The sequence below is a fragment of the Centroberyx gerrardi genome, chromosome 5 (assembly GCF_048128805.1).
Source record: "Centroberyx gerrardi isolate f3 chromosome 5, fCenGer3.hap1.cur.20231027, whole genome shotgun sequence".
Taxonomy (NCBI): Eukaryota; Metazoa; Chordata; class Actinopteri; order Beryciformes; family Berycidae; genus Centroberyx; species Centroberyx gerrardi.
In genome coordinates, this window is record NC_136001.1 from 13,860,100 (window position 1) to 13,874,705 (window position 14,606).

The 14,606-nt window shown below is 40.0% G+C and overlaps 2 protein-coding genes across 4 annotated transcripts in view; one reads left to right on the forward strand and one right to left on the reverse strand.

Moving 5' to 3' along the window:
- Positions 1-243: 243 nt before the first annotated feature.
- rbck1 (RanBP-type and C3HC4-type zinc finger containing 1) lies at positions 244-8,997 on the reverse strand. Of its 3 annotated transcripts, none has more exons than XM_078283636.1 (13): positions 8,934-8,997; positions 8,670-8,717; positions 7,907-8,051; positions 6,933-7,029; positions 6,218-6,416; positions 5,384-5,538; positions 5,038-5,211; positions 3,392-3,552; positions 2,866-2,977; positions 2,285-2,464; positions 2,060-2,158; positions 1,268-1,411; positions 244-1,110 (listed from the first exon to the last, which is right to left on the reverse strand). In XM_078283636.1, exons 2-13 carry the CDS (start codon positions 8,707-8,709, stop codon positions 1,030-1,032), a joined length of 1,587 nt encoding a protein of 528 aa, XP_078139762.1. In that variant the 5' UTR covers positions 8,710-8,717; positions 8,934-8,997; the 3' UTR covers positions 244-1,029. The 3 variants fall into 3 exon arrangements, with proteins under 3 accessions (XP_078139762.1, XP_071759881.2, XP_078139761.1); XM_071903780.2 differs by having other exon boundaries at positions 8,825-8,994; XM_078283635.1 differs by having other exon boundaries at positions 8,803-8,994.
- Positions 8,998-11,827: 2,830 nt separating this feature from the next.
- Positions 11,828-14,606, forward strand: part of necab3 (N-terminal EF-hand calcium binding protein 3) — a 37,290-nt gene continuing 34,511 nt past the window's right edge. The window contains exon 1 of the mRNA XM_071903926.2: positions 11,828-11,950. Coding sequence (XP_071760027.1) covers positions 11,828-11,950 — 123 coding nt within the window. The remainder of the gene's footprint in view (positions 11,951-14,606) is intronic.

Sequence of the window (14,606 nt, forward strand, 5' to 3'; positions counted from 1 at the left end):
GCACTCATCCATGCACACAAATACACACCAATTCAACCAAGGAATAATGACTACTAAATGTTAGTAGTCTTTTAGTAGAATTGTGTTTCCTTGGTTTCTCTCAGGGCTAAAAAAAAAAAGTAATCTGAAAGTGATTGAAGACAGAAGCACCAGTTTACCAGTGTGATTAAAGGTGCAACGCAAAAACCGAACTTCACACAGATACAAGAAAAGGAAAAAGTTGTTGTATAATGGTTATTGTACCATGTCTTTAGGAAGGAAGAACACTTAAATTACAGGAGAACTGTATGCCTGACAATACAGCATTCATATTTATCCACCCTTTTATTAGAGTATATATGAAATAACATGTATCGGAAATCGATACTTCTTTCATTGGGTCACAGCAGCTTGTTCTGCATTATAAACGCATTGACATTATCCTTCACATAAAGAAATAGTTCATAATAATTACAACATATTACCTTACCCAATTAGCAACATTCCATATAATTTCTGCCCAAAGAAAATTCCTTGTTTATAGTATGTGTTAACTACGGGCTGAGAGGATTTATATATATGAGCACAGCTCGTTCACAAAATATTACATTTCTGTCATGAAGGAAAAAAGTTACGTTATGGTATGTTTGAGTTTGAGCTGAAGCCAAACTACACTGAACACAATATCATGGCTGGCACACCACACTGAACTGGGATGAAAGAAAAATGCACATTAAGCATAAAATCAGGTACAATATGAGCATTATTATGACAGAAAATGTCATCAAAGCATCAGTTACGACACTGGCAGTCGGTACTGTCAGTGGTGGGGATGTAGAACATAGCTGACGATTTCTGTAAATTTCAATTTCTGTACAATTCAAAACAAGGCTAGAAACGAGCAAAATAAATCAAAAAAGATACATTCATTTAGACAGCAGTTAGACATAAGAGTTATGAGGGTCGAAGCAGCTAGCAGTTGAGGTCTGTTTCTTTAGACAGAGTGTGTGTGCTTGCTCTTGCATGTGTGTGTTCACAAGTGTGCTTGTCTCAGTGGCAGTTTCGGCAGTTGGGGTGACAGAGCTGATTGTTGACTCGACATCTGCAGCCACCTGATGTGTCTCCGTTGCCCTGTAAGAGACAGGCACAAGTCACATGCACAGCTGTTTGCCATCCAACTTTCCTGAATACTCTGAATCAACACTGTGTGTGTGTGTGTGTGTGTGTGTCTGTCTATCTGAGTGTGGTATCTACATTTCCGTATGTGTGTGTGTGTGTGTGTGTTTACATTCGGTCCCCAGCGAGCCTGTTTGGTGACCCAGCAGATCTCCGTCTTGCACATCAGGCAGCAGATCCAATCGCAGCCATCTTTTTTCTGGACAATGATGTCACAGCGGGGACAGTGCATGGCCTCCCCATTCTGCAGCAAGCCCTAGAGTGAAATACAATAAAATAATGTAAAAGGCAATCAAGCCATAGACTGAAATACATGGAAATGCAATCACTCAGACACTCAACCAATTGATCAATCAATCATAATTCAATCATCAGTCAACCAATCAGTGAATGTTTATATACCACTTCTCATACGAAAAATGTCATTCCAGATGCTTGATAGTAATAAAAAGAAAAATTGACTAAAGTCACAAGATTAAACAGTTAGCACTGAGATGGAAAGCAAGGCATAAAAGCTAAAAAATATTTAAAACAAAAATAATAACAACAAGGCTAGCAAAAGATACAAAAAACGGAGATATCAGTTTCTCTATGATAAATGTATCTGATAGAAAACAAAGGCTTTTAAGTGATCGTAATAAGGAACGAAGGATGATCTGGAGGCACTGCAGGAATTACAATATTGGTTAAGAGTAGTAGAGGCTACAAGCCTGTGCATATAGAGGAAATGTGCAGTTCTTTATTAACTTATTTTATGGCTTTTCTGCTTTATTCAATACCACATTAGAGAGAGAGAGAGGGAGAGACATACTGTAGGTCAAGAGCTCCCATAAGCTATTAGTCCTTTCACATAAATGTATATACATTTAATGATAAGTCAAAATGTTCTACAAAAGTGAAATACCTCCAGCATCTGCTTGGTCTGCTTGGCCGCCAGGTCATTCTCTGCTCGGATGCGCAGGTCATCCTGGTACTCCTTACAGTTCATGTCCTTATGGATGGCCTGCAAACACACACAGGCTGTCAACTTCCCCTTATGTTTAAAAACAGTTCCGTGATCAATTAACAATACCAGTGTGGCTGAAGTATCTCAAGTGTCCAAACTTCCACCATGTCACACATAAACTACCTTGCAGAGAATGCAGTTAGTTTCGTTGCAAAGTTCACAGGGGAACTCGTCGACTTCGTCCTCATAGATGCACCAGCCTGGGCAGTTGAGAGTCTGGCAGTGAAAGCTGTGCTCCGAGCGGCTTTCTGCGATGCTCAGACGCAACTCCAGAAACCGCTGGTGCTCCTCTTCTGTCAGCAGCTGCACTCAAAGACACACAAAGAAGTGAGTGAAGTAAGAAGAGAGAGAGAGAGAGAGAGAGAGAGAGAGAGAGCATGCTAGACTTGGACTGGACAAAGTGGGGCCTGCAAAAAAATAGCCTCCCAAGTGTTTCAAAGTATTTAAATATTGTGTTTTTTGTTTGTTTTTGTTTTATTCAGTTCAATAATGAGTTTAGTAATGAGTCATTTTCTCAAATTATTTTGCAAGAAATGGCTCATTACTAGCATAGCCTATGGATTATATACAAGCTAAGAAGCTATTTTTTCTACTTGTTACATTTTCAATAATCAGTGTCCAATAGGATTATTTTTGAACCCTTGGACCTCTGCCCATGGTAGATTTTGGCTTTTGAACTCATGCCATCCCTGTGTTACACTCACAGCCTTGATCTCTCGGTCTTGTAGCTTGCTGTCACAACTGTAGTCGTTGTCCATGAAGGGGCAGGACACTTCAGCATCCTGACTGTTCACTATGGTCCCCTTCAGACAGTCCCTGGAATAGGACACACACACACACACACACACACAAAAAGATGGAATGCAGGGAAATGTCATTAATACAACAGTAGGTATTCCAGGGTAGGAGGTACATTGCTTTTCAAAGTGCAACTGATTACATCCCTAAAATGTAGCTATTTTATAATCACAGGCCTTATGATGGACACAAAATTTGATTATTATTATTTTACTTTCATTTGAACTATATGGAACTCATCAACTGCATTGGTTGTTCATGCAACTATATCACCCTCAACAAAACTATGAGTAAATATAAATGCATAAAAATAGTCATCTCTTGCACCTATTGGCATGCATATGGCCAGTGGAAGCTTTTAGAAAGTGAACACAATACTTATTATTATTACATAGATGATTTCAATGAAGGCACTATATTCCTGTGTCTGACCTGCAGAAGCTGTGCAGACACTCTCTGAGCGTGACGCTCTCCCCTGGCTGCATGGAAGTGTAGCAGATGGGACAATCCATCTCCAAGGGGTTGGGGACGAGGCTATGATCATCTGTCTCCAGCAGGGACTGGAAGTTCCTCTCTCGCTCCTCCTCCACAGCCTTCATCACCCAGAAAGAGAGGGAAACACACATGCACAGAACAGAGAGAGAGAGAGAGAGAGAGAGAGAGAGAGAAAGAAATTTGTTATTGTCATTTGCTATTTTGTTAAGTTTCCTTTTCTCTGTTTCTTTGCTTCCTTCTTGCAGTTTAATGTATGACATGACACACTGTATGACTATATAGAGTCCATACTGCTTTGGCAACATTGTATCTTAACAGTCATGCCAATAAAGCATATTTGAATTTGAATTTGGAGAGAGAGAGAGAGAGAGAGAGAGAGAGAGAGAGAGAGAGAGAGAGAGAGACAGAGACAGAGACAGAGACAGAGACAGAGAGAGAATTCAAGGCAGAAGAAGCAGTAGTATCATTATTGTCCTTATCATCACCAACAGCATCCTGTGTGTTGTCATGGTAATCTTGCGTCGCCGTAAAATGGAGTGAAAAGTGAAACAGCTGGGGACGGAGACTATTATGATGGCTTTCTGTCTGTCCAGCTGTAATCCAGCAGCATCACCATGGTTATCAGCTCTACTCTATATTGCTGTAATGTTTACCTGCCCATACCGCAGTCTATTATCAAGACAACGTCTTGGTCCTATATCTTATTACCATTATTATTTGTTGGGGCTGCATATTACCATGATCTTGGCTTCCATCTGCACACTATGTTGTGATGTTATGTTGGGTGTTCACCCAAAATGCAGGCCAATTGCTGATGGGTCCCCACGCAACAAAAGTAATATGTTCTAACAGGTCAAATTTATTCAAGTTGGGGACCGGGCTGAAAAGATTTAGGAACCCTGCTTCTTATATTGTCATGATTACCTGTCAGTAGGGATGGGACGACATGGCTTATGTCACAATACGATATGTGATACAGGGTTCAGGATTCAATACAACCACGATACAATGTAATAAATAAAAGTTCAATGACAACAATATATGACATGACATATGTGCAGATTTTATTTCTGAGCCTCATATCTTTCTAGCAATGGCATTGGCTTGCTAGAGTGTAAACAACTATTTAAAAATGCCATTACAAAGTGTAAAATATATAATAAATATGTCATAAATAAATAATAAATAATACATATATAACAAAGTAAAAAATATAATATCAATGAAGAGCTTGTGAAACTGTGATGGGCAAGCCATCTCATTTGTGATCACTACAGCAGAGTAAAATGTAGCTAATATTGCAATTCATTTTTCAGCCCCACGATACGTATTGTATTGTGATATATTGATTGATATATCGTCCCATCCCTACCTGTCAGTTTTCTTTTAAGGTTATTTTTTGGGGCATTTTTTGACTTTATTAGATAGTTGAAAGTGGAGAGAGACAGTAAAGATTGGGAGAGAGAGGGGGATGACATGCAACACAGGTCCTGGGCCGGACCTGGTAAGCCACGGTAAGCACCTTAGACCACTGATCCACCGTCCTGGTGGACCAGGACCAGCTTTCTTAGCAACATTGTTACCTGTTGGTACTGCAGCACGGCCAGCTGCTCCTGCTGCAGTCTCAGAATCTCCTCCTGGTCTGGCTGGTAGACCTCGGGCACCTGGTAAGCCACTGGCCGCTCGTCTCCACACATCTCACAGCCGGGACGCGTTGGCTTGTTCACGTAGGTACACTGCTTACAGGCCCACCCCAACTGTATACACACATACACACACACACATACAAACAAAGTAGACATGCTCACGAATGTGTGCACGCACAATATTGAGTGACGACACCCTTACAGCCTCATTCACACTCCTAACACTGACATATTTGCTAATACAGTAATGTATGACGTGATATAAAATAGTTTGCATTCTGACCTGAGGTTTGGGAAGCAAAGGAGGAGGTTTAGTAATCGACGGCGGTTTGGGGGGAAGAGGAGGAGGAGTCTGTGGAGTCTCTGGAGGAGGAGCTATCTTCTCACCACCGCCTCCCCCCAACCCTCTGGGCACGAGAGACATCGACTCCATGATGCCTGGAGAATAGATTACCATTCAATTTAACATCAATTTAACCACTAAGTTGACTAATTATTTATTTCCTCTTGTAATCATGGCCGAAATTGCAAAGCATCTTCATCTTAACAAGTCATTCAGTCTATTATTGAGTCCTAAAATCGTAATTTTCTTAGGTGGAAAATTCTGCCAATGGGGTTAGAACATTTCACTTGTTTCCAATACAAATACACTTTTTTCAAGAAGTTTGTAGAATAAGTGTCATTTTGTTGTTTGTAGTGCAGACTACTGATCTCCCTTATTCTGACTTGTTTCAAGATACTGACACTCATTTCTAGAAAATTCCTGAAAGAAGTGAAACTTCATTGGAAACAAGTGGAGTTATCTCACCTCACTGGCAGAATCTTGGTGTAAGAAAAATAAAATTTGAAGGCTAAATATGGGACTGAATGAACTGTACTTTTTTTTGCAGTGTGGCAACAGAAAAGCATTTCTGCCTGAACAATCAGAGCTACTGGTATAAACTAATTTGTCATTCTCTCAAACCAGTGTACTTCTCTGTGATTTTACTCAGTACAACTTTATCCTGCAGTGTTTTTTAAAATGCCTAGAGTGCATGTATATAATTTTGGTCACATGTGCATGTACAGTAGGTGCATGAGTGCTTTCATTCGTATGTACTGTATGTGTGATACCGACTCTCTAAGCGTTGTTGCTCCTGGTCCAGCTGGTGTTGTTGCCGTGTGAGTTGAGCAGCATGGGCGGAGAGGATGAACAGGAACGCCTGGTCTCCACTCTCACGCACACCGTGGCTGAACAGCGTCTCTCGGTCCTGCGCCAACCGCTTGCCGATCACCCAGCGCTGCAGCGAAGGGTGGAACCCGTAGTCATGGCTGATCTGTTAACATAACATGAACACGTATTTCTTATATCTGAAGGACAGACAACCATTCAGTAACACCACATTTAATGACTAAGGGTGATGAAGAGTTTACTCTCACTTCTAATCATGACTGGCAATAACAGAAAGCGTGTACATATGTGTGCAAGTGTGTGTACATGCATGTAAACGAAAGAAAGTCACACACTGACATTATTTGTATGACAGAATTGCAGCAGAGATTATATTTCATGCTGTAAACTATTACAAAAAACATTAAACACCAACAGAAGCCAAGAATGTATAGGCCTACTGACACATATAAAACAAACATATAATTAAATGTATTGCCTGATAGATGGATAGATAGATTGCAGCATAGAAACAGGTAAATTGCCAAAGTTAACAGGTCATGGCTCAGTTCAGTGTTTAGAGTTGCATATTATTCATAAGGTATAGTGATGAAAATGACTGTTATGTCATCTGCAGTATGTGTTTGCTGTCATTTTATCAGCAGTATGAGTGCTACAGTACCTTGTCCTTGAGCGCTGCTATAGTCATGTCAGGAGAAACCACAAGTGTCACTGGAATGTAATTATCCGACTGAGCATCCTCCACTCCCACTTTCAACCTACAGGTAGAGAAGAATAGAATAGAATACAATACAATACAATAGAACCACGCCAATTTTGAACTTATCTGATATTGTTGTGTTGTTGTTTATATTGGTATTGTATAACAGCCATATGAATGCGCGTCCACCCTCATATGAAACTCTCACCCTCACAGCCCATTTCCAGCTTCATCTCAATCCTCCACGCAAACTCACACACACACACACGCACACACACACTTCTGTTGTTCACCTTGTGTTGTTATACTTGACATTCACTCATAATGGTTCTATTGAATCAGAAGCCCATGTACTCTTACACTGTAAACTCTACACAGACATTCGTTCTGAATTATTTTTTCAACTCTCAAGCCATGTTGTACATTTTAATGAGTATGATGATTTCAAATAAATTGTGTGTTTTTTAGCTGGTAAACACTGTATCAATGAATGTGCCAAAGCCTGCCACCTCATCCTTAACAGAAGTATTTTTTATTTATTTTTAGCCTGTGTCTCATGACTCTGAGGGGTCCTCAACTCCTTTTTTCCTGTCATTATTGGGGTAATGTGTTTATTGTAAACACACTTTACTCTGTATGATCTTTACGTTGAGGAGTGACATATGAATAAATAAAATATCTATCTATATATCTATCTATCTATCTATCTATCTATATTCCCTAACCCTAACCATCACCACTTAACACGATTCTAATCAAAACAGACCCCTAACCCTAGAAATAAACATTTTCCTTCAAAAACTGGGGAAATGGTCCTCACAACCGACAACTATTTATGGTTTTCTATTATTGTGGAAACATTTGGTCACGCAAAGGAAGTCATAACAGACCACACACACACACACACACACTCACACACACACAGAGTGGCCTACCGTATGGAGGCCTGTGGGTAGGCCTGACTGCTGATGCTGACAGACACTGGAACGGAGAGTTCTGACAACCTCTGTGACAGCCTGACCGCCTCCTGTCCGTCTCCACCGCTGATGGCTTCACTCAGAGACTGGGCCAGTTCCTCAGCTGCACAGGGAGAGTTCATATCCTCACATGACTCATCAACACACTGTGAGAGTGGATAACACTCCACTCCTCATGAACATGACAAGGTGATATGTGTATGCTGTGGTGCTGCACTGTCTAGGTCTCTCTCTCTCTCTCTCTCTCTCTCTGTCTCTCTTACACACTCAGAGCAGAATCACTTGATCCTGTTCTCTCAAATGTGACCTTTGATCCTATAAAGTTGGCTAGATCAGTGGTTGTCAAAATGGGGTCCGGGCACCCCCAGGGGTCCTTCAGGGTGTTACAGAGAGTCCCCGGGAAAATGAGGAATAGTTTAAATTTGACTAACCTGTAATTCACTGTAAATGATCCCACTTAGAGAATGTAGGCCTATTATAATAACTATTATATTCACGAGTTTCACTCTCACCACTCTTATCTCCCCATATACAGTTATATGCTACAGTTCAATACTAAATTAACAACAACAAAAATATTCCCATATGTGTGCCACTGAGTCAAACTAATAAAATGGAGGTCCAATATTTGGGGGTCCGTGACAGCAAAGTGTCTCAGACCCCCTGCGCTAGATCACAGCTTCATTCATAATGACAAAATCGAAACTAGGTTATGGCTCACCTTCTTTTAAATTGACTGGTGGGATAACTTCAGAAGTCATGGTCAGACCTGAAATGACAGAAAACACGAAATGTGTCAAGCACAGATTTCAGTTGCGACAGTATTTTTTAAGACTAAATAATTCACATCCAACCTCCTAAAGTCGTCTTTCTTACAGCTCTATCTGCGTCCAACAACCAGAAACTACTTCTCGGTCGACTTGAAGTAAACAGTAGGCTATTTCCAGTTTGATGAAAGAATAGATTTAATAACAAAATTGTTCACCCAGTATCTGTTTTATTCTCAAGTGTCGGCGTCTAGTTTTATTGTCAGACACAGCAGGTAAAACGGAAAGTGAAACTGACTAAGTTCAGGAAGAGACGGTTTAAAGGATCCATTTGGAATCGGCGGCCTATGCTCCGCCCTGCGTGTTATTTCTGAAAACATGAAACTTTGGAATCTTGATTTTTAATGCGTTATAAAATAATAATATTTTTTTTTAAAAAGTAGGCCTATTTCATTCATTTGAATGTCTGTTTGTTTACTCTTATCATCGGCTGTAGCCACTTAATCCAAACATGTTTTTTTCTATCTTAAAGACTTGTATAGCCTACACAAATCATCAAATCTATGCAATTTCAGACATAGGCCTACTTCCATTTAAGAATAGAATAGAATAGAACAGAATAGAATAGAATAGAATAGAATAGAATAGAAAACAAAATAGGTCAAAACAACGACGCCCAACATCCAGCAGATGGCAGTGTCTGTCAAAAATAACAGGGATTTTTTAATATGATGTTCAGTCATTGATAGGAATGCATCAAAGTTACACTAAATCAAACAGTTATCAAATTAAAATTACTGTCAAAGTTGTAGGCTGACTATATATTATACATCTGAAGTATGGAATAGAATAGAATAGAATAGAATAGAATAGAATAGAATACTTAGTTTAACAGGGTGATTGTTTGTGTTAACAAATATCCCAACCCTAAAATCAAAACAATATAGCTTTATAACCAGTGGACTCACAGAATATCTGTGGTACTCAACAGTGAGTTTACACTGACCTTACCGTAGGCTACTTTGTTTTTAATCTCCTCTGGTCTCCATGGGCGTAGGAAGCAGTTGGCCATTGGAGGGGGACAGATTTGACTACTGGGGTCTGGGGGCATGCTCTGCAGGAGGACATTTTTTCAAAAAACAGCTCTGCAATACTCATTTCTAGTAACTTTTAAAAAGGCTATCTGAAAATAAAGAAAACATGACTCAGGTGCTAAGTGACAGATCAGACTTTATGTGTTGGTTACAGCAGGCTTTCAGCCAATCTATCTAGTTTTGCCTGTTTCTCATTAATAATAATACAATAACAATAATGATAATAATTTCCGTCTTCGAATTACAGTGTTTTATGTAGTTGTATTTTCCTTCCAACTAACTGCACTGATATTATCTGGTTTCTAGTCATTTATTTTTTTGGGTGCACTGGTCCTTTTTAAGAGCTAAGTGTGTTTTTTCTCCAAGCCCTGCTACAGCACTGACTGGCTTTAGCTTGAAAAGATGTTAATTATAAAGTACATACAAAAAGCCAGCACAGTACCTGTTCCATTATGGTAGGATAATGAGCCATGCAAAGAAACATTTCAGACAAGATGCAAGCCATCCAATATGGTGAAGAATTAAGTTTAAGTTTAGCTGCAAAACAACCAGGCCTAACCTACCTTGCCTTTTTAAAAATCAGCACAGATGAAAATATAGTGCTGTAATAATATCAGAGAAAGATGACATACTTACAAGCATACAGGACACTGAGGCAGATAGACAAAGTATTGTCTTTACATAACTGACGGACAGATGTCTGTGCTTTTTGGAAGCAGTGGCAACAAAGCTATTGACCTTTTGTTGTTGACAGTCATGAAAACTAGCTTTATATAACTTTTTACACATTTATTCCTCCTTGGCGCAATATCATACCTTTCATTTGCTGCACATCCTCTTTTTTCTTTTCTCTCTCTATCGGCACCTGACCAGTAGTGTTGATTGGATATCTTGCCGTTTGACCATTAATTCTTCATTAGTCTTCATTATGATTGACACTTTAACGGCCCTGTGCTCGCTGACTGCTCTGCTCCATCAGATCAAGTGAAGAGGCATCACTCTGCTCACAATATAAATGTATTTATTTTTTCTACACAGTTAATATCATTCCATTGTCGTTTTGCCCACAAAGGCCTGCATCAGAATGTAAGCCATTATATTTTTTACAATCTGCCTTTGCGGGCCAAAACGTCAGTGGAATGATTTTAATATTGCAGAACAGAACACGTAATTTCACTACTGTTGACAAAATGTATTATTGTAAGTCGCTTTGGACAAAAGCGTCTGCTAAATGACGTAATGTAATGTAGGGCCAGAGTGACACCTCTTCACATGATCTATGCAGCTTTGTTTTTGGCTGTAGTTTGGAGCGCTGCCTTGGCTGCTGTCATATGAAGCCCTATCAAGTCTATTTCTTGTGGCGCACCTTTTTCATATGGAGATAGGCTACTTCATTCAACTTCATTCCACATTGCACGAAGTCAAAGGCTTTTCAGAATAAAAGTCCCGCGGTTGATTTTTCGCATCTTTTAATATTGGAGGGGACATGTCCCCCTGTCCCCCGTGCTTCCTACGCCCATGCTGGTCTCACTCTAATATTAATATATGGGGTTTATAGTTTTCATGTGATATTTGTATAGCATCCCTTATAAATCTATTTCTATTTATCTATATCTGGAATTACTAGAGTGTGGGGTTCTTTAAGTGAAAGTAGATCAAATATAATAATGATAATGGAGAAATTACGGTGTTGCTATGGGAGGAAGGGAGCATTTGAGCCTGATTAAGTTAACATTTTTAACAGCATTGGTAATATGCACCACAGTGGTCTCCCTCTGCTGCCGCTTTCATCCAAGTGCTCAACGAAGACAAACGAGCCAATCACAGCGGCTCCAGCGGGAGGGGTTGGGCAGTTGGGAGGCTCTGCTCAGCAGCGCAGCACAAAGTTGCAGAGCATCTGAATCCCTGCCTTGACTTGACAACATTCACCCCGCAGCCTCTCTTTTAACACTTCAGCCTTTCAACGTCAACAGCCTGAGCGATCAACACGACCAAGGTTTGTCTCGACGCATTCAAAGATGCTGGCTTGTACGGAAATGATCACTATGTGCCTGCAGTCGGCCAAACAGAAGCATCTCCGCGCTCAGCAGCAGCAGCAGCCGCTGTACAGCACCGCGCACGGGCTTCCTATCTTTCATGATGTGAGTGGATCTCAGTTATTCTCTTACTCATACATCACTGGAAAAGGAAAGTGTTATTTGTCCACACTCATTGTATCTGTCCACCAGTTTATTAGTCCTCTTTGTTGCTTTGATAAATATAAAACTCTTAACTACATGAATTGACATTATCAAATTATAACCAAATCTCGAGCAGTTATCACAAAACACGTTTTAAACATAGCCTATCACAAGAGAGTATAACTTTGGCCATGTTTTGCATGTATTTCTTTGTAGAAAATCACAAAAAATAGATCTAGATATATTTTAGCAAACCCAAGATGATAAGCTCCTCTAAACCCACATCACCCACTTACCCAAAGTGATATTTATTGAAAGACACCTCTGGTTATCCTATCCACACCTGTGTGTGTGTGTGTGTGTGTGTGTGTGTGTGTGTGTGTGTGTGTGTGTGTGTGTGTGTGTGAAAGATAGAGAGAGAGAGAGAGAGAGAGAGAGAGATATGTGTTTGTGTTTGTGCGTGCTTGAATAAGTGTGTGTGTGTGTGTGTCTGTGTGTGAGAGGAGAGAAGGAAGAGCTACAGCTGCTGCCTCTGCATGATAAATTAAGCTCTCACAGCTGGACAGGTTTGGGGGCTGCTGGGGTTCTCTTCTTTCCCTTGTATACACACACACACACACACACACACACACACATGCTGAAAACTGAGATGATATATCTTCACATCTTTTATCAAAACAGTCACACAAATGGATAAAACTCTATTGCTCTTAAATGCTGTCTGTTTTTATACCATTGTGTGTGTTTTCTGTATGCTGTGGTCCTGCATTACAAATTCTCCCTCAACAACCACTGCCTCTCTCTCTCTCTCTCTCTCTCTCTCTCTCTCTCTCACACACACACACACACACACCTCCCCCATCCAGATGGATTGGCACTGTAATCAATAACACCAGCGGCCAGGTTATACCTTACGGCAAGACTGCAATGTCCCTAATAAAAATCACTAAGCTTGTTAAACACCATCCGTCCAGTAATTATCCATCCATCATCAGTATTGTCTCGTCCATCTCCCTCCAGCTGGGTTAGTAGGCTAATGATGTGTCAAAAATGAGCCTTCCCTAACTGACTGTTTTCTGTCTAGTCTGTCACCTATGTGCTACATAGACAGCAGTGTCCAATTAAGGATACATTCTGTAGCAGAAGCATCACTGTATCAGTGCACATTGTCCCTGAAAAAGATGTACCAGTGCCTCCAAATTTAGTCTTCAACCTTGGTTTATTCTGTTGATGGAACACAAAGACATTTGCACACTTGCATGCACACACAACGCACACAAAGACCAACTGGTTGATGTTTTCCTGTTCAAACATTATGTGGATGCTAAAACTCACGTTAATATTTTGTCAGCACAGTGTCTTCATAGGTAGACCAAGGTGTCGGACAGATTTTCCACACCTGGGTTGCAGCAATACTAAATACTCTAAAGTAACAACAAGGACTCACGATGCGTCTTGGTTTTGAATGCCTTTTTTCTTTGTTCATTTGTTTCTTTTCATGTCAGTGTATCAGCATCAGTTCATTTTGTATATAATGCCATATTAATATGACACCCACTTTCCACTCCATTCCGGTAAAGGAGAAAGAACTCTCACAGTTGCTGGAAATCGTATTCCTGCCTGGCATTTCCCTGTTTATGACAGTACAAAAAACTTGTTGGGTTATAGAAAGATTTAATGGGTTCCCAAATTATTCTGCTGGAACAGCTGGCAGTTGAAAATTCTAAATTTGCATTAAGAGAGTAGCTGTGTTATGCTGCTATGGCATTCCCAAGTCCCCACAGTGTGAAATAGGCTGAATATAATATTGTTACTGCTGGTCAGCTAAAAGCCTAAAAATGAGCATTGGTGTCCAAAAACTAAGCTTGCATTCTAAGAACAAATATTTTGTGTCCCTGGAGTAAAAGTTTGAAAACCACTGATCAATGATGATTGATTTTCAGAAAGATTGTCTACCGTTCAATGCCAGCAAATGAACTTTATTGCAGCACAACACATTGATTTCCAATAGTCTACCAGAGATAAGCAGACCACATGCAGTAGAATCACAAAAAAGAAGGGGATATTAATTAGGGCAAAAGGTATTTGTAGCTCTTCGTAATATAATCAGATTAATGTACTCTAAAGTATGCTGGCCATTCTTTCATGTAGAAATAGGACAGCTTTGCAATTTACATGAATATGCTTGATAGAATGCAACAGGCATTTAGATACTCTTCCCATGACTCATAAATGTAATCAATACATCAAAAATAGGCCTATGTTGACTCGTTTTCACATTATAATGAGCCAAGCAGTAATTTAAGTGAGATGGAAAGATGCAGAGATTGTAACAGCTCATATTTCCAGAATGAGAAGCAAAACAATGCCTCAAAAAATGTCCTGTTCAAAGGCCAGGGACAATTAATGCTGGTGGTGATGGTCGTGGGAGGGTTTACCCACATTGTTTTTCTATGCCTTTATCTTGTGTATCCTGTGGTTCTGCATTACCCAGTCTTGCTCGATCACCAACACTCTCTCTCTCTCTCTGATTATCTCGATTTCTCTATTTTTCTCTCTCTCCTCCCTCTCTCCCTGTATTCAACTTGTTTTTCTCTCGCCTCTCCCTTTCTTGCTC